At 36.3% G+C, this 25,681-nt stretch overlaps 1 protein-coding gene across 5 annotated transcripts in view; it reads right to left on the reverse strand.

Annotated features, from left to right (window-relative positions):
• The window catches only part of LOC132160746 (transcriptional enhancer factor TEF-5-like), a 41,790-nt gene that overhangs the window by 109 nt on the left and 16,000 nt on the right, over positions 1–25,681 (reverse strand). Inside the window, exons 3-14 of one of the 5 annotated variants that reach the window (XM_059570417.1) lie at positions 25,430–25,681; positions 14,675–14,739; positions 14,273–14,335; positions 7,523–7,651; positions 7,388–7,431; positions 7,250–7,306; positions 5,233–5,294; positions 4,983–5,119; positions 4,135–4,308; positions 3,319–3,462; positions 3,094–3,246; positions 1–2,346 (exon numbers count right to left, since the gene is read on the reverse strand). The exon at positions 1–2,346 is cut by the window's left edge and continues 109 nt beyond it. In XM_059570417.1, the coding sequence (XP_059426400.1) occupies positions 2,233–2,346; positions 3,094–3,246; positions 3,319–3,462; positions 4,135–4,308; positions 4,983–5,119; positions 5,233–5,294; positions 7,250–7,306; positions 7,388–7,431; positions 7,523–7,651; positions 14,273–14,335; positions 14,675–14,739; positions 25,430–25,553 (1,266 nt within the window). In that variant the 5' untranslated portion in view covers positions 25,554–25,681 and the 3' untranslated portion in view covers positions 1–2,232. Of the gene's footprint in view, positions 2,347–3,093; positions 3,247–3,318; positions 3,463–4,134; positions 4,309–4,982; positions 5,120–5,232; positions 5,295–7,249; positions 7,307–7,387; positions 7,432–7,522; positions 7,652–11,240; positions 11,337–14,272; positions 14,336–14,444; positions 14,508–14,674; positions 14,740–25,429 lie in introns of those variants that run through there. The other 4 variants (XM_059570416.1, XM_059570419.1, XM_059570418.1 and 1 more) reach the window with 4 other exon arrangements.

Consider the following 25,681-nt stretch of genomic DNA (forward strand, 5'->3'; position numbering starts at 1 on the left):
CAATGTACAACTGGTAACCAAGGCCACTCTTAAAAACAAGGGGAAAGCTTTTGCCAACACCACTTAATTATGGCATAAAATAACAGTAACACACAACATTTTCAATGTATGCATATAACATCAATCGAAAGTCGAAGAGCAAACATAAAATTAATAACTATAACAACAATAATTATAAAAAGGAAACAAAAAAGCCTATAAGAACAAATACAATTGAGGAAATTGTCGTCACTGAAGTTCAAACACAAAATAGTAGGTAAAGGCTGTACCAATATACATTACATTTCCATTTTTTAAGGTGTACCCAAGAATTCGCAGTACCTTCAGAACGCATCTTAGACAATAAAAATGTAACTCATGCCTAACAACCATCCCAAGAACATTATCCATACGAACGGTGCCGTCTTTCAATTTTAGGGGCGAGTGGAACAAAAACGCTACATGGCTTTAAAAAAAAAACATTGAAACATTGTATCGGGTCGAAAATTCAAGTTTTTAGTTCTCTAATGGGAAAACAAACATTACATTTTCAGTAGTAGCAAAACATGATCTCAGTTCAGCACTATTAAAATGGCATATTTCTATAATTCCATGTCAAACACCTGGTGCATTCTTGTTCTAAAAAAGTTTATGTACATCTAAAAATGAGATTTAGAGAGATAAGAACGTCAGTGCTGACGTACAGGGTGACACTAATGACTTTCCCTTTTACACTTTAACACCAGCAATACAAGAAAAACTGATGCTTGAACTCAAAACTAAAGGATCTGACATGTAATTCAGAGAAGAAGAAAAACAAAAGGTACACAGTGCAGATACATTGTGATGGTGAAAAAAAAGAAAGACTTGAGTAAAAAACAGCTTGGAAAAACAAACATTCTCTTCAAGGTTTTAAAAAGCACCAGATACGACAGCAATGCAACATCCTCTGACTTAAAAAGACAAAACAACTCCAAAGTATTGTTCCAGGATTAAATGTTTAAAATCTCGACGGGCAGCACTTTGTTTGTACCAGAGTGACATTCACACTTGACTTTTCCTCGGTTCATGCATCTCGTGAAAGCTTCGATGAACAGCAGAGTTAAATACTTTGTCACCTTGTAGCATAAAAGAAATTGATCGCTTTATCTATTCCTACTAGTTTATGTCAAGAGGTAGTCAAAAGGCACTTCAGAGTATCAATCGATTTGTGTTGTTTGAAGAAAGGCACTCACTCACATTTGGGTCAACTACTCAAAATCCTTTAGTACCTGCAAAACGGTTTCTGACGCCTTTTGTCTTGTTCAAAGGACAGCCGATGAAACAAGTAACATCTGCAGTTATTCAATTAAATAAAGTCCAGGCATTGTTTTCCTGAACTTTAACTGCAGTGTGTTTGCAGTACGTCCGTCCTTTATAAAGATGAACATAAACCCTCTGCTGGCCGACCTGGTCCTCAATTACACATCAGGAAATCTCACAAAACCTGGCGACAACATGTCCATTTCATATTTCACCCCAAAATCAAAAGAAAAAAGTTACAATTATTTTTTTCTTTATTAAAATGCATTAAAAAAAACTTTTTTTTTCTTTTTTCCATTACGACAATATATTGAAGATCATTAATCACATTGCTTCCTAAAAACTTTTTACTGTAATACAAAAAAAGCACTGCCTTTATCCTAATTTTTCTAATTTTAAAAATGTATAAATTAGCATTTTCTCTTGTACTATGATAAGAATTTCGGGAGAAATTTTGTGGTTCTTGAAAATAACATACAAAAGTGGTCTTTTTTTTTTTTATTTTAGGGTAAAATGAGACATTTCTTTGTGAGATTCACCCTTATATCACTGTAAAATGCTGCATGTAATATTCACAAACAGCACACATTCTTTCCCATCAAAACACATTCACATTCCCTCCGTGGAGACACAACGAAGCTCAAAAGACATCTATGATCTGTATATGCAACAAAACCAACGTGACCCATTAAGTATTTAAGGCATTTTAAAACAAATACAAAAAAGTTTTTTTTTAGTTTTTTTTGTTGTTGTTGTTTTTTTTTTACAGAGTAATACTATATGTTTTATGTCCTCAAAGACTCAAATTCTGTACCAGGTTTAGAACAAAAGCAAAACATTTGGTTTTTTGTAACATTTAGGCGTATTCCTCCGATGTTTGGACAATTTGGCATATTCCTCCATACGTGTGATGGAGGGACTGTGCAAAGCAACAGAAGTCTGTTGTCGGCGCTAGTCTTTAATGAGCCGATAGACGTGGTATTGTGCCCCGTGTTCACTCGTCGAAACTTCAAATACAAACGCTATACACAGCAGAGTCTCCTGGGTTTCCCTGTTGGTCACCACCTGCAGCAGAACAAACAGAGAAGAAAAACTCAACATCTCTGAAGAGAGCATTTATTATTTCCAAGCAATAAACATTAAAATAAAATGAGGTATTATTACAATATCATTATAGGATAATGTAAAACATTATTTTTAATTTTGTAAACTTTATTTTATAAAGTATTTAATATTTTCTATAATTTCCAATAAATCACAGAATTTTTTTCCCCCATTTATTCTCATCATAAATTTGATATTACTATGAATATTAATATAATGTCAACATGATTGTGATTATTATTTTCAAGCAATAAACAATAACAATAAATTATTATATTATATAACAATTTTTATTATCATATCATCGTCATTAAATAGTAAACATGTTCATAGTTATCTGATAATTATAGATTTAGAAAAACATGTTTTAGAAAACATTTCTACTGTGTTATAACGGTGGCAGTTTTTCTGATCATAAATGATATATTACTTTTATTAAGATTATCATTACCATCAACATCATTATTACATACATAATTGAAAATATTTGATTTGGTCTCTCCCATTAATTACAACAATGTCTTATTTAATGAATTAAATTAAATCTAGATCATTGATATGCCTCTTTTTAAACATGTTATAAAAAATATTTTTTCATTTCTTTAGGTAAAAAAACAACAACGTGTGGACATGTAAAACAATACAGATAATTCTGAAGATGACAGGGGGTTAAAGTCTTCACTTCACTTTGAAATCTCGGTGTTTTACCTGTAAGATGGTGAAGTTTTCTAATACGCTGTTCATCATGTATTTCTCAGGCAGGTGCTTGAGCTTGTGGATGAAGTTGATCATATATTCACACATGGGAGAGCGATGGATCCGATATAAACACTTCCCTCCCTCGGCACGAGCATACTCGGTCTGTAAACCCAATAAAGCACGGTCAGATATGAGAAACACTAGCACTTCTCAGTCAGTTAAAGGCTTACTGACCTCCACTTTTTCCACCACTTGCTTCCCGAAAGAGCAGACTTTGGTTGAGACGGTGATGGTCATGTTCTCTGAGCTGCTGTACTGACTGCTGACTCCGTAGAAGGAGCCCGGTCCATCCTGAACGCCGCTGTTGTTCAGATCCGCCTGAGAAAGAAAACCAAACTCAGTACTGTGGTGCAAGTGATGCAACAAGCAACTAGATTCAAGCTGCACGATTTAAGGCAGGGTTTCCCAAAGTGGAGTCCGTGAGTTGGTGTGCATGGTATGCCTACCATTAAATACCATTAACGAATTAATAAAAACATAATAATAATTCAAACATTTTTGCAAAGAAATGTTACAGGTTAATACAAATGTGATGTAAATGTAAAATCTTAAATGTATAAAAATAATTTTGGGGGAAATCCTGTATAAAAAAAAAACTTTTTTATTTCATTGTAAATTACAGTAATATACATTTTTAGGATTTGTTGACAGTAATAATAGCAATAGCTGTGTAAATACTACAGAAACTTTAAAACTGAAAAAAAAATAAAAGTTTTTAAAGTTAAACATTCAAAATGTGCCATTAAATAATATATATGATATAATTACTTAAAATCTCAGGGGGTACTTAAGAAAAAGAAACAAAATAGAAATTCCTTAATCTATGTAGTAAATATTTTAGGGGGTTCGGCTGTCAAAAAAGTTTGAAAACCCCTGATTTAAGGACTCATTCATATCTGTAGCAATAACAAGGCAGGTACAGTATATATCAAAATACCACTAAAGTGCTTTTCTGTGATGGTTTTCATCACTTAAATGACATGCACACACCCAAAATTTGACGAGGAAGAAGGCGTTTTGAGGGCCCTTCTCGTACAGCTCCTTGAGTCCTCCCGTCTTCTCTGGGAACTTGTCGTAGATTTGTCGGATGTCCACCGCCTCCAGCAGAGGGTCGCTGTAGGAGGGGTTGGTCTGGCCAATGTGAACAAACAGGTGTTTGCTGTACTGTAAAAGGACATTTCAAATATATCGTGAGCCGTCTGTATTTCTGTATGCAACTTAAGCTTCACTAATAAAGTTGATCTATGCCAGTGGTTCTCAACTCCAGTCCTCGGGAGCCACCGCTCTGCATATTTACTATGTTTCTGAATCTGACACACACAGTTCAGTTCATGGATATATCTCCTAACAAGCTGATGATCTGAATCAGGTGTGTTACTCTAAATAAGGGAGACATACAAAATGTGATGAGCACTTGAGTAGAGGACCACTAGTCTATGCTATATCTGTCTTGTTTTGAACAAAGAAATATGTAAAAACAAGTCAATTAAACCAAAAGTCAGCGACAATGTAATTACAGCTAAAGGGGAAAAACCAAATACTGAGAAATTCTTGAGGATTCATCATTTAAACAAATTTGTCAACAACATATCTAATTGTTTATTAATTTAATTGATAGTGTTACAGTGGATGGCTAGAAAAATGATGTATACATTATATACAGTCTGAGAATGGATGTAATAATATACTTATTAAAACACTTGATCTTTAATTTTTTTTACATTTAAAATGAGTCACTAATTATTATTAATAAAAAACGTTTATTAATACATGTATTCATATATTTTTTTAATTCTCCAGGATATCAGCATATTTGTGGAGTGCTCCTGTCTACTCACAGAGTCCTGGTCTTGCGGGACCTCCATGAACGCGGAGTACTCCAGAAGACGCAGTTTGGAGGAGGCGATGGTGCGATCCTGCCACACGGGCACTGCAGTGGCAACTGGTGGCAGAGGAGGGGCCAGAGACTCATATGCTGCACAAACACAAGGGGGCGCCAGTGAAGACTCAGCCATGCACATAAACAGAAGAAACCGAAGCGGGGTGGGCTGTGCTCAAAATGAACTACTAGTGCACTAGTATACTTACCTAAGGGTGCTTGAACAGGTCCAGGTATGTTTGAGTAAGGAGTTGGTGCAAATGGCTTGATGCTGAAAAAGTGTTTTGTTAGAATCAAAGTTGCTTGTGCAAAACTTGTACTTGTTACAAAGTGCACATGAAAAGATCATTTACTTGGGTTAAACATCACCTTATCAGGGTACCCACACTTTTTGACCATTTCCAGACATTTGTAATTACTGGATAAGGATTGTTAAAAATCATTTTGATGAAACGGATTTGAAAATGAATCATTTACAGATCAACCAGTTCAACTGAAAGAACAGAGTCAAAAAATGATTCACTTACAAATCAAACATCAGTTTGACTTGTAAACAAGCCTTATGCTAGACAAGAGCAATATCCAGCTGATTATTAATTTCATTATACTAGATATTGATTTGATAACTAGAAAAATTTATATTCACTATAGAAATGGACAAGATTTTCAAAAATATATACTCTGAAACTAGAAATGGAACAAAATTTCTTTTTTAAATCATTATTTCTTGTTCACATATTTATTAATTTGGTATATAGTTGTGAGATATACAGTATAGTGGACAATAAGCCAGTCATTATCACCAAAATCAAGACCAAGATCAAGACTTTGCGTCACATCGTCAACTGTTTGATTACCAAGATTCTTCAAAATAACTTCTTTGTTGCAGAAGAAAGGAACTCATTCAGGTTTGCATTTTTGGGTGAACTGTTCCTTTAATTTCCAGTCCTACAAAACACAAATTTCCTGATATCTTCCAGTTGTCTATGACCTTGGGAACCCTTTGTTATTGTTTTTCCTTTGAAGGTGGGATACTTCAACACCTTGGCACTTCACTTATCCCACAACTGTTTGTTTTGGCCGTATCAGCTAAGCGTAAGTTCTCCTACTTCAGAGTGAAAGTGTAATATGACAGAAGTCATGTGTGCTAGATCACGTCTGATAACACACATGCTCAAGAGATTTCAGGGAAAAAAGAGACTACAGAGCCAACAATGTAGAGAGGAATCAGTCTGCCAGTGAATGATGTTGGGAATAAAAACCAGAACCCAGACAGAGCAGCATACTAAAATCTGTCTCAAATGGCATTTCCTGCACCCCTACTGAATCTACAGTAAATCTAACCACGTTTTAGCTTAAACTGTGAGCTTGAAATCTGAAACAAATATGATAGAAAAAAATGGCCGCTACAAAATAATAAGAGTTCCCTACTTTTAACCATCAATGAATTTCGATGACTTTTTCAGTTGCTTGCTATTACTAAGCACTGCACAGAGAAATTCCTAACCAATTAAAAATAATTAAGAGCTAAGCATCAAGAACAGTTCATATTATAGAAATGGATTACTTTTTCATAACTTGATGAATTTCCATGACTTTTTTAGGCACAGGAAGTTTCCTGAAATTATTGCAATATTATTTATTAGTATATTATCATGTATTATTTTATAATTATATAATAATACTTTCTATATTTTCCATGTGCATAGTAATATTGTGCTCATTTTTACCAGCGGTCCTCAAAAAACTGATTTACAAACAATTGACGAAGACATTTTTTCCCCCTATTCAAACCAGCGTGGTTATTGTTAACTAAAACTATTAAAAATACTTTTTTGTTAATTGAAGTAAAGCTAAAATAAACTAAATAAAAAATCTAACGAAAGACATGAAAGGTTGCTTTTGCAGCTAAATAAAATAAGTTTAAACTGAAGTACCAAAATAACAGAAATTACAATAAAAGCTAAAAATAAATATATCTATAAAAAAAAAAACTAAACTCATTTTATTTTATGTTCATTCAAAATATCAATGAAATCTATAATAGTATATAAATAATATTAAACTAACACTCTCTTAAACTCAAGAGATACAAGTTTGAATCTGTCAAATAATAAACAGTTAGATCTATTATACAGCTGTCAATGGAATCTGAACCAGATTTCCATCGCTAGCAGTGGATCAAGCTAGCGAAAGATCAGTTCAAGCTCTGTGGAGGGAACTTACGCGTAGCTGGTGCGGCCAAGCCCAGGACTTCTTCCTGGATTGTGCTTAAGAACCAGCCTGATACATAAGAACGTAATCCATTAAACGTGCCAAATGCACAAACACAGACAAACACGTATGAACTCATGAGTTACTCACTCCTCAGAGGGTCCGGGTTGACCTGGGATAGGGGTCGGCCAGAACTGGAAAAGCAGCAATGAAAATAAATTAAATTGCTCCATAATTTGTGTACCTTCCAGGTAACTTCCAGGTTAAGTACAATCTAAATCGTACCCTTGCAGTTGGAGGGTAAGGGGACTGTGGAAGAGGCGGAAGAGGTTTTCTGATTAGACTCGGAGACACGATCTGAGCGGAGGAAAGTGCCGCCATGTTCTGGAGAGCTTTGTCTTTGGACGCTTGATCCTGAGGAGACGGAGACACAGGTCAGCAGAATAATCCAGAAGAAAATACAGAAAAAATCTATTTTTGATTTTAATTTTAATTAATGCAAAGCAGCCTGCTGATTTATGATTAAGTTAGATAAAAAGCATCGGAAGAAGGGGAAATAATAGGAGATCAGAGAGCACCAAATGAATCACAAAGAGAATTAGATTAACATTTACAGTGTTTGCAAGACAGCGATTAAAAAGTGTTAAAGTTTCAGGTAAGTTGATGTTTTAGGCTTCAAATGTCTTGTTTTCTTTCAGATGTGCATGAAAATCAGCACATAGAGCTGCAAAACCATCTCTACCACATTAAAAAAATAACCACAATACATACAGTCGTGGCCAAAAGTTTTGAGAATTACATAAATATTGGAAATTGGAAAAGTTGCTGCTTAAGTTTTTATAATAGCAATTTGCATATACTCCAGAATGTTATGAAGAGTGATCAGATGAATTGCATAGTCCTTCTTTGCCATGAAAATTAACTTAATCCCAAAAAAACCTTTCCACTGCATTTCATTGCTGTCATTAAAGGACCTGCTGAGATCATTTCAGTAATCGTCTTGTTAACTCAGGTGAGAATGTTGACGAGCACAAGGCTGGAGATCATTATGTCAGGCTGATTGGGTTAGAATGGCAGACTTGACATGTTAAAAGGAGGGTGATGCTTGAAATCATTGTTCTTCCATTGTTAACCATGGTGACCGGCAAAGAAACGTGTGCAGCCATCATTGCGTTGCATAAAAATGGCTTCACAGGCAAGGATATTGTGGCTACTAAGATTGCTCCAAAAATCACCAATTTATAGGATCATCAAGAACTTCAAGGAAAGAGGTTCAATTCTTGTAAAGAAGGCTTCAGGGCGTCCAAGAAAGTCCAGCAAGCGCCAGGATCGTCTCCTAAAGAGGATTCAGCTGCGGGATCGGAGTGCCACCAGTGCAGAGCTTGCTCAGGAATGGCAGCAGGCAGGTGTGAGCGCATCTGCACGCACAGTGAGGCCAAGACTTTTGGAAGATGGACTGGTGTCAAGAAGGGCAGCAAAGAAGCCACTTCTCTCCAAAAAAAACATCAGGGACAGATTGATCTTCTGCAGAAAGTATAGTGAATGGACTGCTGAGGACTGGGGCAAAGTCATATTCTCCGATGAAGCCCCTTTCCGATTGTTTGGGGCATCTGGAAAAAGTCTTGTCCGGAGAAGAAAAGGTGAGCGCTACCATCAGTCCTGTGTCATGCCAACAGTAAAGCATCCGGACACCATTCATGTGTGGGGTTGCTTCTCATCCAAGGGAGTGGGCTCACTCACAATTCTGCCCAAAAACACAGCCATGAATAAAGAATGGTACCAAAACACCCTCCAACAGCAACTTCTTCCAACAATCCAACAACAGTTTGGTGAAGAACAATGCATTTTCCAGCACGATGGAGCACCGTGCCATAAGGCAAAAGTGATAACTAAGTGGCTCGGGGACCAGAATGTTGAAATTTTGGGTCCATGGCCTGGAAACTCCCCAGATCTTAATCCCATTGAGAACTTGTGGTCAATCCTTGAGAGGCGGGTGGACAAACAAAAACCCACTAATTCTGACAAACTCCAAGAAGTGATTATGAAAGAATGGGTTGCTATCAGTCAGGATTTGGCCCAGAAGTTGATTGAGAACATGCCCAGTCGAATTGCAGAGGTCCTGAAAAAGAAGGGCCAACACTGCAAATACTGACTCTTTGTATAAATGTCATGTAATTGTCGATAAAAGCCTTTGAAACGTATGAAGTGCTTGTAATTATATTTCAGTACATCACAGAAACAACTGAAACAAAGATCTAAAAGCAGTTTAGCAGCAAACTTTTTGAAAACTAATATTTATGTACGGTAATTCTCAAAACTTTTTGCCACGACTGTAGTCCAATGGCAAATCAGTATGCAAATGTGATGATGTCATTGCTATTAGATTTTAGAATGCTGAATAAAAAAAAAGAAGAAAAAAAAAGAGCAAGTCAATTAGATATTTTCACATTCTTTGAATTCATTACAAAATAGGACCTATAATATGTAGTCTATAAAAATGTAAATCATATAGCAAACCCATGGGCAAAACTACTGTTAAAGGTTGTTCATCCAAAAATAAAGAAATTAATATTTGGAGAAATAAAGCATTACATCACTTGCTCACCAATGGATCCTCTGCAGTGAATGGGTGCCGTCAGAATGAGAGTCCAAACAGCTGATTAAAACATCACAATAATCCACAAGTAATCCACAACATTCCAGTCCATCAATTAAAAAGCCAAAAAGTTGAGTTTGTGAGAAACAAATTTGTCATTAAGATGTTTTAACTTAAAACCTTTGTTGAAATATGTGTTCTCTATTCATAATATTTCTTTCTCCAGTCAAAAGGTCAAAAGTATGCACAGACCAAGGACCATTTACAACAACAAAAAAAGGTCTAAAACAGCTCTAAACACATGTTGAAATAGTTTATTCTGATGTGAAGACAACAGGATAAGGACTTTTTCAATGGAGGAAGCGTTATTATTGACTTTTGGCCAGAAAGTTAAAATACTTTAATGGTGGATTTGCTTCTTACAAGAATGCAGCTTTTCACTTCACAAGACATAAACTGATGGACTGGAGTTGTGTGGATTACTGTGATGTTTTTATCAGCTGTTTAGACTCATTCTGACGGCACCCATTCAATGCAGAGGATCCATTGGTGAGCAAGTGATGAAATGCAAAATATGTTCTAATGAATAAACAAACTATCCTGATGTTGAGGACATTTTCAACAAATTGAAATTTTTAGGTGAACTATTCCATTGCCTTGTGAAAAATATAATTATGTAGTTCCTTCAATATTAGGTACTAAACCTGAAGACTGCCTTTAACCCTATTAAAATCATGTTTAGTAATAAGAGTCTTTGGATTTCAGTTCCGATAAGAAGAGGATAAAGGCAAAAGCAATACATGTATCTGACAGATAACAATTACTGTGCAGCCAGCAAAGCAAAAGCAACATATACTGGCCCGGGATGTCAAACAAACACACATTTTTGGACCACTTTACAGTTTTGTCTCACCAGTCAAGCACTGAATCTGGTCAGGCTCTTTTTTCATGGATATTAAATTATACCCCATGAAAAACCCGCCCCGCAAATGAAAGCAACATAACTATACGTTTGGCATGACATTCCAGTTTTCCAGAGGCTGAGCGTGTAGCATGTCACTTTGCATCACAATAAATGAACGCAGATAATAAAAAGACTTGGAAGCACAACCACAATAAGTGGTGTTGCTTCACAATTACGTTTCTTGAATTTATAAAGCCTGTATTATCTGCAGTACATCGTAAAAACAGAGGGACGACATGGAAACTTCAGAGAGCAAAACGGCCATTCATATTATTGACACAAGATTCATGAGAAATCTATGCACACCGCAAGGCCAGAGAATTGGACTTTATTATGGCAGTGTTGGATGTAAGCTGAACCTGTGCAGGACAGCCAAGCAAAGCAAAGCAAAAATAAATAAAAAAAAATCAACAATAATTTGCACAATTCAAATCCACACTTACCAAGTTCATGGCCTAAATCAAAAGAAAGAAAGACCATTAGTACAATATTTTGAAAGCAATTTTTCTAAACCTATTGTCTCTGACAACAAAGTTTGAGATGCATGCTAACTACATGAAAGTCATTCTATTCTAAACCTTTATCAATTCTGTTCTATTCTAGATCTCTTCTAGAACTAATTTTCTTGATGTTAAAATTAGGGGTGAAATGATCCATCGATATGGAATGATACATTAAATGTCTAACGATGTGATTTATAGATGCCACACATAAAATATCAATATCTGTAGTATAAATATGCCTTATTTTGACACTGTCCACATTTTCACCAATGTCCGTGTATGCATTACCGCCAACGCGTGCATTCTCGTTCAAACTCACATGTTGGGGCATAAAAGATGCTTTTTTTGTGCATGAATGAACAAATACAGACAAAATTACATTAACATGTGCGCCTTGGCAAATATACTAGTAAACGGTTAGGTGTATGTCTTAACGTAAACAGTTGAGAAAAAAAAATGCATGTGTACATGTGCATCTCAAAAAATTTGAATATCATGGAAAAGCTCTTTATGTTTTTGTAATAAAAAAATAAATAAAAAATTCAGTATCTCAAAAAAATTTGAATATGATCTCAAAGATCACTAAAAAGATATTAACAAAACAGAAATGTTCAAGATCTCCATAGCAGGTTTAATTATTCACTGCTGAGGCATTATTGAAGCCTTGATAGAGGTCTTCAGCTCCTCTGTATTGTTTGTCAGATGTTACTCATCTTCCTCTTCACAATACCCCATAGATCCTCTGTGAGGTTCAGGTCAGGTGAGTTGGCTGGCCAATCAAGCACAGTAATATTATGGTCAGCAAACCACTTGGATGTGGTTTTTGGCACTCTGGGCAGGTGCTAAAGTCCTGCTGTAAAATGCAATCAGCATCTCCATAAAGCTTGTCAGCAGATGGAAGCATAAAGGTAGATGGCAGATCTCCTGGTAGATGGCTGCACTGATTTTGGACTTGATAAAACACAATGGACCAACACCAGTAGATGGCACCCAAATCATTACTGACTTCACATTGGACTTTAGATTCTGTGCTTCTTCAAGTCTTCTTCCAGACTCCAGACCTTGATTTCCAAATGAAATGCTACATTTATTTTCATCTGAAAAGAGGACCCTGGACCACCGAGGAACAGTCCAGCTCTTTTTCTCTTTACCCCAGGTGAAATGCTTCTGACATTGTCTGTCAGTCAGTCTGTCTGTCATGTCAAGTCAGTAGTCTTTCCCATAATTGTGGTTGCATGTTCTAAACTGGCCCAAAAGGTACCCCATATTTATTCTCAAAATTAATACAACTAATTAAGCACAAAAAGGAATATTCTAATTTTTTGAGATACTGAATTTTTAATTTTCCTAAGCTGTAAGTCCAAACCATCAGAATTAAAACAAAAAACTCTTGAAATAGGTCAATATTATGTTTTTGAACAATGAATCCAGAATATAAGAAAGTTTGCTTTTTTCAATTCATTTACAAAAAATAAAAGACCTTTTCAAAGATATTTTAATTTTTTTAGATGCACCTGCATAAGTATATAGGATCTGTGCTTTTCTTAAAGTGAAAGCAGACTAAACTATCAAAGGAAAAAAAATCTCACTGATTTTGACTGAACAACTTTTAAGGATTAATCTATATTTAATTTATACACTGAATACTATTCAGTGTTATTTAACATTTGATTATTACATTTCTGTACCTGAAAATGTATTGTAGATCTACCTGAAAAGCACTGTTTATTTAATTTGTGTCTGTTATATTCTATTTATTTTCGGCTATTGCTTAACTTGGTTATCTATAGAAAATATTTTAGCACTGAGCCCCTGTGGATGGTTGTTTAAAATCAGAATATAATATAATAATATCAATATATTGATTGATATATCACCTGAATCAAATCGTATCATATCACTTTTTGAAGTATCGGCAAATATCGTAACGCTGGATATAAGAATTGATATCATATCGTATAGCATTGTGATGAACCATCCGATTTACACCCCTACTTAAAATGGCTTAGATATAATGTGAAAAAGTTTCAGGCAAAAATGGTCATACTTTGTTAAAAGAAAAATGGCACATCCATTTGTTTTATTTTTTATAATCTGACTGAAAAAAATAATAATCTAATAAGCTCTAATAAAAAAAAAATGCTTTTCTGCAAATAATTTACTTATGTTGTAGTTCATGAATATACTGGCAGAGGGCGCCAAACACTACAATCTAAAATCACTAAAAATACAATGCAAATACTATATATTATTGTTTAGAATTCACTGCTTATGTAAATTATATTTATGCTATTTTGCAATCTCACCCACTTATCCTCAATGTAAGGCAAAACATAAATAAGTCCAATATTTTATTCTAACTTTGTGCAATCCTGATTAAAATCACTTAATACACAATTTACACATTTATAAAATGTAAAGTTCTTTAAACAAAGCCTTTTTACCATAAACCAACTATATTACAAATTCTCTCCCTCTCTGTCTCGCTGTACACACACACAGATAGTAATATTGAATTTAATTTCAACAAAATTGTTTACATCACAGCCAGACTCATAACAATCATCATCTAAAAAACCCGTATCGGTCGACTGCATTACTATATTGTGTTATCCAGAACTTTTTCAGACAGATTTTTACAAGTGAAAACTAAGTATTGGTGACAGATACATAGAGTCTGGATGCAAGGAAAAGGAAGGTTGAAGAAAGGTTGAAAGCCAAAGGGCAAAGATCTCAGCCATTCATGCACCTTTAGCCTCTACGACCACCAGCAGCGCCAAACACAAAGCACAACACTACATGACACAGCTTTCCATAGCACTTTCAACTTTCTGCAGCAAATATTGACGCAACCACTCATTGTTAAAGATTTTATTCAGCCAATAGATAACTGGAACTTATAGCAATCTTTTATTGGTTTTTGCAAAGGCAACTGCTGTTAAGCCCCGCCCCACCCGCAGGAAAGCGCATACCTTCAGCTTTGACTGTATCTCGCGAGATTTTCTCCGGGCAAGAACCTGCAAATGGCTAGAAACCTGCAGAACAGAAAAGCCAAAGAGGAGGAAAAGAAAAAGAGGAGGAAGAGGAGGAAAAAGAGAGAGAAGCCGTAACCAAAGAGGGAAAAGATGTGCATTTCTAACCTACCTTTATACCTGCTTGATACTCTCGAACTTTCTTCCGTGCTAACACCTGTATGTGACTAGATACCTGAAGATATTCGAGATGGTTTAACAAAAACATACATGAGAACAGTCACAACACACTATTTGCTTTGAGGAATATTCAACTACTGAACATAAAACTGTCATTAAATCTTATTTGTTGTTATGTAAACAAATATTTTGTGCAATCGATGGTACATATAAAGAACATACCTGTTTTCTTGTACGGGTTTTGCCTGTTCTCAGCTTGATGTATCTCGCAATAAGTTCATTGCGGCCTGAGAGGAAATAAAATTTTCTGTAAGTTTCATAGTGACCAAAAGGTGGCGACAAAAGCAATGAAAGAGAAAACATCTCTCAACAACACTACCAGACTTCATGAGACTGAAACCCCAAATAGAAAACTACTGAAGTAAAGCTTTTGGCTTTATATAGAATATTTGCTTGCTTTAAATGACGGGAGGGGGAACATGCTTCACATATGACCATTTTAAAAACTGCTGCAATCAGTCATTTTGTAATAAAAGCAGTATCCATAAAATCATCTAATAAAGATAAATAATGGCACTTATTCAATGCAGTTTGTAATATGCATCACCAAATACATATTAAGTGAACATGATATACATCATATTTTCAGTCCAATGCCTATTAATGTCACGGGTGTTGAAATATAAAATAAACTTGACAAAATTGTTAAGATTTCTAATTTATTCTAAATTGATTTAATTTATACTAAAGTAAGTGTTTTAAGGATGTTTAGATTTAGTTTCCTGGAAAAACATAATTAAGAATTTTTTTTTGTAAATGTTCCACGCTTTATATGTGCCATTTTTGTAACGTAATAGATTAATTTAAAGGTGCACTAAGCAATTTTGATAAAAACGCTTTTGACCGCAGTGTCGGACCATGTCCCTAAACACACTTGCAGCCAATATACAGTTATATATACTACTAGCCCTGTGTAAATTGCTAGAATTATTTATGGTGTACTTCAGACTTATCCCTTAATAAAACATGAACAAATACATGGTGAACTACTGTATTTATTACACTATTTTTTATTATCTGACATGAATTTGACAGTAATATTATTTATTTTCTTAAGCGAAAAAGAACTTCAAATGCAGCCAAAAATCGAACACCGCAAACTAAAAAAGGTATTTTAGTTTTACAATATAACTGTTTAAAAAACTGCAACAAATAAGTCTAGGAATATAAAAAAATTATATATTAATCAGATAATCTCTTTACAACAAAGCAAGTAAAAAACAAGCAACCGTCTGGGCATAGTTATTATTATTAATAGAGACGTATTATTATTACTACATAGAGACATATATAACAGTAGCTTAATATATTGTCAATTTACTCACGTTAAACCAAACATTTATTTTGATGGGTTGCCATGAAGATCTTTGAGTGTCTGTGTTTATGATATGACAGTTTTCTCAAATGAAACGGTAAATTCTCATGAAGTGACGGTTTATGCGTTCGTGTCCTCATATAGTGACACACGGCATGAGACTACAAAACAGCGAGCTCCCGCTCATCTGTGCCCGTCACCCACAGAGATGTAGAATTTGCAGGACTAATATTTAAATAGTATTTTGCAGTTTAATATTCATAGACAACAATAGTATATATTCGGCTACAGTCTGGAGCCCTGCGCTTAGACTAACACTGAAGTGACTGAACACAGCTGCAGGTACAGAATATACTCGGGAGTCTGTAACTTACTAACGTTACAGGTACAACAGAGACGCTGGTATCATCACATTTGTTTTATTTTTAGCACCGACTTGGTAGTGAAGGGCTAGTACTTGTGGCATCCCTAGTCGCCGTTTTACTGTCTGGTTGGTCCAGTCTGAAGTACTGCTAAACAGCGGACATACTGCTAATGCTTTTTAATTTCTTCTTCGCTGCTCTAAACAGGGGTTGCTTGTGGCAACACAGCACAACTTCCTGTGTTTGCAATGCATTCTGAGCAGTGAAGAACCACTGTGCAGCAGTTAGGCAAAGCTAGCAGTCATAACTAGGTCTTGTTTAAGAAAATGGTATCAGATCGGTATATGGGTTCATGTACTCGCCGATGCCAGAATTTGTTATGGTATCGGTGATATTTCCAATACTAGTATCGGTGATATTTCCGATACTAGTATCGGAATCGGATACTAGTACTTTACTTTATACTAATCAAATATTCTTACAATCAAACCACACTCACACTACCAGGGACACGCAACGACAAAGTGACAAGATCCCATTCATTTCAATGGAAAGCTGGCGATTTCCGGTGACACGAGTGACGGTGGCTGTTGGCGATGGATGGGGCACGTCCAGCGACGCAACAAAGTTCAGAATCCTTCAACTTTATGCAAATGAAGAGCGACTTTCGGGAGCGAACGCCAATAGGAAAGAAGATCATGTGACCATTATCCTCTCAGCTCAGCAGTGTGAAGGAAATGAGGCTGATACTTGCCGTCATCATTCATTTTTGTGTTTATGTATGGATTCAATTTATGCATTTATGCACAAAATGTTTGTATTTAGCGGGAAGAAAACTGATTCACTGTCAGTGTGAGAATGCCCAGCAGCTTAACTACTAAAACTCATGGGGCATTCAGCACCCCCTTGAGGAAGACAACTTTGCTTTTTATATCAACAATTTTTTGCTAGCAACATTCGCTGCCCATTGATTAGCAGCCATTAAAGTGTTTTCCCATTTCTGCCTTGGAGTGAAAAAAAAAGTGAAATAAAGTTAAAAATATAATTAGCAAGATATAAGAGCACATTATGAAAAATAAAGTTGCAAATTTATATCGAAAATATAAGTTTTTTTAAGTCTATCTAAAAGTTGCAATTACATTTTTTTTTTTACTCGAGGCGGAAATGGTTTTCCACAGAAGAGAGACCACTGCACTGATTTGAGTTTCTGCACACCCTTCCCCAGACACACCCTCCCTCTCTCGCACTCGCTCTCCAAGCCTCCGCATTCCTCGCATTCCACTGCGCCTGTGACATCTGCCCCACACAACTTGATTTGATGAGGGCAACAGCCTGGAGCACGCATTCAGAGAGCGAGAGAACGGCCCGAAAAGAGCGAGGGAGCGAAAGAGAGAAACAAAGTGCTTTGCTGTTTCTGCCAGCAACTGGCAGCTGAAGATCATCTCATCCTACCAAACGGACACCCACACCTGCCACGAACCATCTCAGCAGGAGGTGTCCCATATTCCCACCTCCCAGCTCTGATTCCCTCATCAGGTTTCTTCTCAACCTTAGAGCACGTCTGGAAAGGAAACTCAACCAGGAGTGTTTTGGTTCAGGAATAACACCTGAAAACTTTTTGGCATGGTTAAACCTCCTAGCCAGTCACTGGAAGGTTGCTGGATAAAATCCCTGCTTATCTCATCCTTCAAATGCCTTTCATGCTCTGCTGAGACAGTTTACCAGAACGTGCTGTTGAGCAGAAATGAAACTCAAGGTGGGTCAGAAGGGTGGATGGTACTTGGTCCACAGTACTTGGTGGAAAAATATCTTACAGGTGGAAAATATCTTGAAGCTGTAACAACTATGAAACCAGACAGACGGCATTTCTGCCATTCAACTGGGCTGGAAATCAACTTGGCAAAGCTAAGATGCTGAGAAGTGGAGATTAGGGAAGGCACTGGTAGCATCAGAACTTGTACTAAAATTGTGTAAATTTCAGTTTAGGCATGACAATTTGGTGCACAAGATGTCCATGTTCTACAATGGCTAATGTTTACTTATCAGCTTTATTTCTCCTAAATGCAACTCTCACAATTGTGACCTTACATCATTTATTTCTTAGGACATAAACAGGCTTTCCTAATAGGTCACATTGTGAGATCCAAAAATACAATTCTGCAATATAAGTTGCTATTAGAAGATGTAATGTCTCAAATGCAACTGCAAAACTAAAGTTAATGCTCTTGGAAGCATTTCATGCAGAAAGCATGAAAAAATAAAATGAAACTTAATTCAAAGCATAACAACTAAAACAAGTTGTCTCAATGCAACACACTTATTTCCAGTCATCAATGTTGGTGTAGTAAAAAGAGGCGGCTCTGCACTTCACATTAAACTGCTGTGTTTTTAGGCCCAATCCAGGTGGTGTTAACAGGGCCAGAGCAGACGGCGTTCCCGTGTCCTTACATCAGTGACGGTATTATGAGCGATGTCGTCATTCTCCTCGTGAGTGGGCTTCTTCAGTAGCAGATGACCACATGTAAATGGATAAGGTGTTTATAGTCACAGGAGAGATCAGGCTCTCCATGAGGTCGGCATTTGCTTTCCTGGAGATGGCGAGAGCAATGAGTGTCAACAACATGCTGGGATTTGTTTACAACTTCAATTATTAATAAATCAAATTTGTGGGATTTCACTTTATTGGCACAGTAACTGCGGCTAGGTGCGGTTAATTACTTGACATGTCAAATCAACTCACCAACCCGCTTTCACTTGAAATAAACCACTAAACCGGTGGCATATGAGTCAAACATACCATGAACGACAACAGAACCAAGGATACCTCCATAAGGCCGCATGTTTTCAAGGGAATCCCTCAACAAAGATATACAACAGATATCAGGCATAAGATTTCAGAAAATGACAAAAATGTTCTATCAACAATGTCATTATTATCAGCCAGTCGCTGCATCTGAAACACCACATAGCACATTTGAAGCGTCCTTCTGACTTCATAGTGAGTCAGTAAATAGGTTTGGATTTATGGCAAGAGAAGAATAAAGCCTGGATGATGTAATCCCAGACTACAGAAGAGACTCTGGAGGCTTGCTTGCATGATCTAGTGTGCTGCCTTGTCGTCTACAGCCAACACGGGGAGCTCCACACCTTCTAAAGCAGGATGAAACAGATTGAATTGCTTTATAAATGCCAGCTGCTTTGTTGACGCATGCTACATAAAAGAAAGCACTTGCATAAAGTCTACAAGAGATGCAACAAACACTCAATTCTGATACAATGACTTTTGCATGTTGATAAACTAAAGAAAACCTTTATTAAAGTGCAAAAAAATATGTAGTTCACACAAATATTGAATGCAATCAGCCATTTCAAATTAGATAGAGTCGTTTTCCTATCTATACTTCTATGGTGAATAAAACATAGCTATACTTAAACTTGACATTTCATTCAACCCAGACCCTGTCCCAAATGCCATGCTCAATATTACCGATCCACACTGGAACTGACTTAGCAAAGATACACCCTTAGCCAAAGACAAAACCCTTAAGTATATTAAGATTACAAATGGGAGACCCGAAAGCGATGGTGTCCAATCCTGGTCCTTTCAAGCCAATATCTTTCAGAGCTTTAACACTTACCAACAGACTAGCCAAGAAGTTTACAGTATTCTTTAAGACTAGTAATTAGTTGGTTCAGGTGTGTTTAATTAGAACTGGAGCTAAAGTCTGTAGGATAGTGGCCCTCCAGAAGCAGAAATGGCACCTCTGCCCTTCTGAATTGGACAAGTCTATAGTTATGTTTCCATCCAAAGTTGCAAATTTAACTTGGAATATCACATAAAACATGTGAATAAAGCACAATTTCCATCCAACAAGTTAATGAGAACAAAATCGTCACTTTCTGATAATCTAGCACTAAATATCACTAAGAAAAGTAGGAGAAGCCACTGAATAAAATAATTTTCATATTCAATAAATTACTTGCACATCAGAGCAAGCAGACAAAATAAATACGGTCATTGCTTTCAGAGGTTGATACCTGTTGTTTGGGAACGCAGTCATGTAAGACAGTTCTTGGAGGCAATTATACAGAAATAATTTGACGACAAACTTTGGCTCAGGCATTGCAGAACTAGGGTTGGGCCCATAGATGATGCCATCGTCAATCGTTGATGGCTGATAGACATCGCGATGTTGAGCTGTCATCGTGATCCCCCATAACCCCCACAATCTGCCTCATCCCAATACCGTTTTCTGCATATAAGGGATTAAATATGAGATGGGAGGAAAATACATATTTTACTAATTTCTCTCGCAGTTATGTCAATGGTTAATTATAAGTTATATAAACGGAAGGCTTCATGGAGCCGCTATTATGCCTGGCATTGAAACTGCTTGTGAATGCACAAACACCTTTTAGTTTCACTTTCGAGATTCATGATTCTTTTTCTTATAAAAGTGGAAACAACTTACACGGTTTCTGTCACATCCGGTGTAGACACAGTGTTACTTTATTTCTTTATTTGTGGTCATATGAGAGTAAGACATCATTCAAAACTATTCTAAATATTCCTTTATTTATGTACATTCACAATAAAAAAAAAGATTGTGCTTTTGTAAAATAAAGGAAACAAACAGGATGCCGCAATAGGTCGGCACATCACAAAAATGAGCCGAAATTAATTTAGGCTGCTAATTGTTGCACAGTTTTGTTCATTTATTATTTAGAAAAATATATTTCCCATATAGGCCTATTTATTTCTTTATTTATAGCTTTATTATGTTTTTCTCCATTCGCAAAAGCACTTCAGGTGCGTGACAGGACCATGTGAATCCTCATGTTCTGTTGTTTATGCTGCTTTTTGTTTCCATAAAATTAATCCCAGGAAACCTAATTTAGGTATTTTTATTGGGTCACAGCCAGTGTCAATTAAAATTTCATTTAATTGTAATTAAACATAATCATGTCAGTTAATACTGGCTTAATGACCATCAGTTATTGGTTAGGGGAAATAAAATAACTTAAATTAACATTTCCTTTAAAAGTTAATCAGAAATATAATGATAGGCTAATACAACTGCAGCTATTTATGAATAACGCTTGATCAAGTATCCAAATAGTCTATAACAAAGTACAAAAAAATAACTCATGACACTTGTTAAAAACAATATTATGCAGGCCTATACAATTTTATAACAGGCTATATACTAAAGTTTTGTTTAAAATGGATGAAGAACAGGCTACTGCCCTATATAATTTACGCAGTAGGTTAAATATTGTATGGAAACAGCTCAAGGGAATTTTTTTTTTTTGCGATACACCAAAACTTAAGCAATTTTCGCAATGTTTTTTTATGCATATTCTCTGTCAATAACAAAACTGGATGTAAACATGGCTAATGTATGTTACATAGTTGCATTCTTTTGTTAGCTACTGCTAGATACTTTTGCACTGGGAGCTGCCTATGACACCTACAGATTATGCCTAGGTAGGAAGCTCACTATGAAGCAGCAGCCAGGGGACTGATAATCAGTCCCTCAGCAGTGACTCAAACCTCATGCAGGTGCAAACAGCACTTAAATCAGTATTTTAAGATTGGTTTCTGCAAATGAATTCCCTGAGTAGCCTGTATTAAAGTAAGGAATGTACGGAGTATATGTCTTTGAAATTAGTCTAGCCTAAATTAAACGTGTTGAAATAAAATACATTTTTTGAAAGAGCCATGCACAAGAACGAAGAAAGCATACGAACACAGCAGTTGCGTTTAACATTGTGTTCTTCAAGGAAAATACAACTGCAACCCTAAAAGAACCTCAACTTTTCTTCTTCACCAGCACTGGGCTGTGTTCAAGACACTTTCTGTCAGTTTGCCTTGCTTTCTTCCAGTCTGGTTTGTATCTCTAGGGTTGGCTGGCTAATTCAAACCAGCACTTGGGTTTTGTCTTGTCTGTTTCGCTGAGGAGAAGGAAGGCGAGTAGACAGTTCGAAGAGGAGGGGACCAACGCCAAACACCTGGACCCTCCCAATCCAGCCAAACTGGAGCATACATCTGCAAATTATGAATACACAAATGAAAGAGAAACATATCGCACAAGGCAAGAGTTAATCCGTATTTGCTTATTTTTCCAATTTTTGCAATAGATTCGCTGGTTGTGTCTTGCTAACTTTCTGACACACCTTTTTTATAGTCTGTAAATCAACAAATGTGACCCATACTGGCAAAATTAGTCAGAATGTGCACAGGGCTAATTATGAGCTTCAGGCAAAACAAGCGAAAAAAAAAAAGAATATTTTGGTTGAATTTGAGATTTTCAAAAAATAAGTTAATTAAGCCCTTGATCTAGAGATCCCAATGCTCCACATAGTAATTAAACATGTTATATTATCTTTATTTGTACATTTTCTGAGAGGTCTATCTTCTTTGTTTTAAAAAGTTGTGTTTGTTCACCAGAGGCAAAGCATTCTTCTTGCATTTTGGTTTCTGGTTTGAAAGGAACATGAATGAATGAGAATATATAATTTTGAAGGTTTTTAATAGAGAATATGAAAATAACTAATTTGTGAAAATTTGCCTCATTTTTAGAATAGAATAGAATAAAAATATATTTGACAGAGTTTACACAATTGCATGGTCCCACTTTACATGCTAAACATGCTTTCTTGTTACTTTCAAAGGTCTGAGTCATTCAGGTAGCTATCTATAGGTTAACCAACTTTCTAAGCAAGATTAGATAATTATCTTTGTTGTTTCAAAGACAGAAAACTGACAGCAGAAACATTTACTCAGATGACCTGTAAGTGCTAAAAAAGTTTGATTCACAAATTCTTATCCTCATGTTGTTCAGTCTAATGAGAGTTTAACGCTTTAACACTGGAAATACTACTTTGCACCTGGAGTCATTAAAGTGCTGTGCCCCAGGGGCAGACCTACCTTGTTTAGGAGAAGGAACTAGTAAGAAAAAAAGAAGAGTACAAGAAAATGGAGGCGGGAGGGTGAGTGAAATCTTGTGGGGGAAAAAACCTTGATTGAGCAAGACAAACAGAGCTGGTTTTGCCACTTTTTCAACTGGGTGAGAGGGAGGCAGAAGGAAAATAAACGACAACTCTCTCACAGGGCTGGGAAGAAAAAGAGCTGCCAATAAATGGAGATTATAAATACAACCAGTTTGAGGCTAAATTAAAAAAGAGAGGGGGACAGCAAGCAAGCAGGGACAGAGAAGTGACAGAAAGAGTGATATGTTCTTGAGAAACCTTTCTTCTGTCAGTCATGTAGTCCACAGAGTTGCTCCAGGACAAGTATAGGCCTGTTTTATGTGCTCTGGGAAATACAACTGCTGGCTAAGACGTCTGTTTGTAAAGTACGTGGGTGTATTAGTGAACGAGAACCTACGTTTATCGAAAAAAACCGACATCATAATATGAAGCCATTGACGGCTACTAGTGAATGGCTATTTCAGCATGACTTAATTCGTGATTACGTAAGAGAGCAGATGGCATACAAGCATGATGCATTTTATGATGCTTCATGAATGCGTTCACATACACGGATTTATTCACAAAGGTATGCACAAAGTGATCCTCGAGTGGATTTTGTACATGGATGGAAGCGTGACGGGTATAACAACTCGGCTCTATCAGCCCATTATCTCCCGCCCTTTTATCTTTTCTCTAGTTTCAATCCCACTTTTTGCAACCCCTCCCATAAGCCATTCTATCTAGAAACACTTGCCTTGCAACCATCAAATGCACAAAAAAACCTCCATCACAAAAACTGCACTGCAGCAATAGGATCTCGGCAGTTGAACAGTGTGTGTTTTTAAATTCTCTTTCATTGATGAATACAATGTGAAGTTCCTGCAAAATTCAGTTTGGGTGGCAGACGTTTTAAAGGCAATAATTATGCCCTGATATCTAATAAATCAATTTGTTAGCTAAAATCACAAAAAGTAAACAGTCAGTGATTAAATAATAATAAGAAACTAATTGCAAGCGACAGGACAAAAAACTACAGTAGAACAAATAAATAAGAAATGCAACATACATTGTATAAAGTAAATCAAATGTATAAAAACAGCATATTCTTCATATTCTTTCCTTTTGTTGTCTGATTAACATGAATGACAGACAGAAGGAATATTAGACTGCTGTCAATTTAAGAGCTGCCCAGTTCCAATACTTTTAAATGTTTTCTTTCTCAGCTGTTTGCTTTCTCCTAAAGTACTTAAGTATTGCGTTTACGAACTTGCAAAGACAATACTCCCGAGTTCTGTGAGCAATGCCTTTTCTGACAGAATGCACATATAGTGAAATAAGTTCTCTTTCGCTGCTCATTGCACTTCAAAAACTGAAAATCAAAGAGTAGAATTTATAACAAGATCACGGTTCAAAATGACCGAAATATAGGAAGATAAAATTGAATTCGTTTCTGAGGGGAACTGACTGTTTTGAGAAAAGTTTACATAGTGTTTTTTCCTTTTCATCTTGGCTTCGTATAATGAATTTAAATTAGTGTTAATACACACAGCGCTGCTGTGTTTACAGTAGTAACTAAGGAAACGCTGTTTTACTGTTCCATAAGCACCACCTGCTGGCAGAGAGTGACCTTTCATCTCATTCAGCCAGTTTGCAGTTTCTATTTCATGCAGATGTTTTATGTAGCAACATTTCACAAAAGCAGGCCATTCCGTTTTTGCTTCAGGTTTTGAAATTATACAGTCTAATATAAATCAAACATTGCACTTTTTTAATGCAGTGGTAGCTTCTAATTTCAAATTATTGAAAAATCAAGAGTGAAACACAGTGTTATTTTATGTGATTTTTCAGTTTCTGTACCTGATCATCTACATGCATAAAACCTAAAGCATCATTTTATTTCCATCTCCGTGTTATATTTTTAATTGTGCTTTATATTGTAATATGCTCATTTATTCTTATTTACTGGCTGTTCACTAGTTGTCTTTAATAATATGATTGAACTTTATATTTCTATTTATTTTTGGCTAGTGTTTTTTGCTGTGGTATTGAAATTTAACTTTACATTTTTTTGGCAGGGCCAGTGAAAATGTTGGCAGGGCAAGTAAAAATTTGACATTTTGGCCAGTAGAAAAATTTGTGCTATAAACCGGTCTAGTAGAAGAAATCCTTAGCCTTAAGCCCTGGACTTGTCAAATATTGATGTAAAAGGATTTTATGCATCAGAACTTTTCCTTCGGCACACGAATGCACTGCAAGCTCACTTACCGTACATCTTTCCCTCGTCCGACAGGATGATCTTGCGCCGTCCACAGGGCGGATATATAGCCAGTGCCTCCTGAAAGCTCTGCTCGATGTCAGGGCTCCACACGCCCTCGGCGTCTCCATCCATGGCCTTGTCCAGCTCATCACCCCCATCCTCCAGCCCCTGCTCCGGGCTGCCGTTGGCACTCCACTTGTTGGACGCAATGGTGCCGGCTCCTACCAGGCCCTGCCACGAGCCCCCACACTACACAAGTA

Source organism: Carassius carassius, chromosome 17 (assembly GCF_963082965.1).
Source record: "Carassius carassius chromosome 17, fCarCar2.1, whole genome shotgun sequence".
NCBI classification, from domain to species: domain Eukaryota; kingdom Metazoa; phylum Chordata; class Actinopteri; order Cypriniformes; family Cyprinidae; genus Carassius; species Carassius carassius.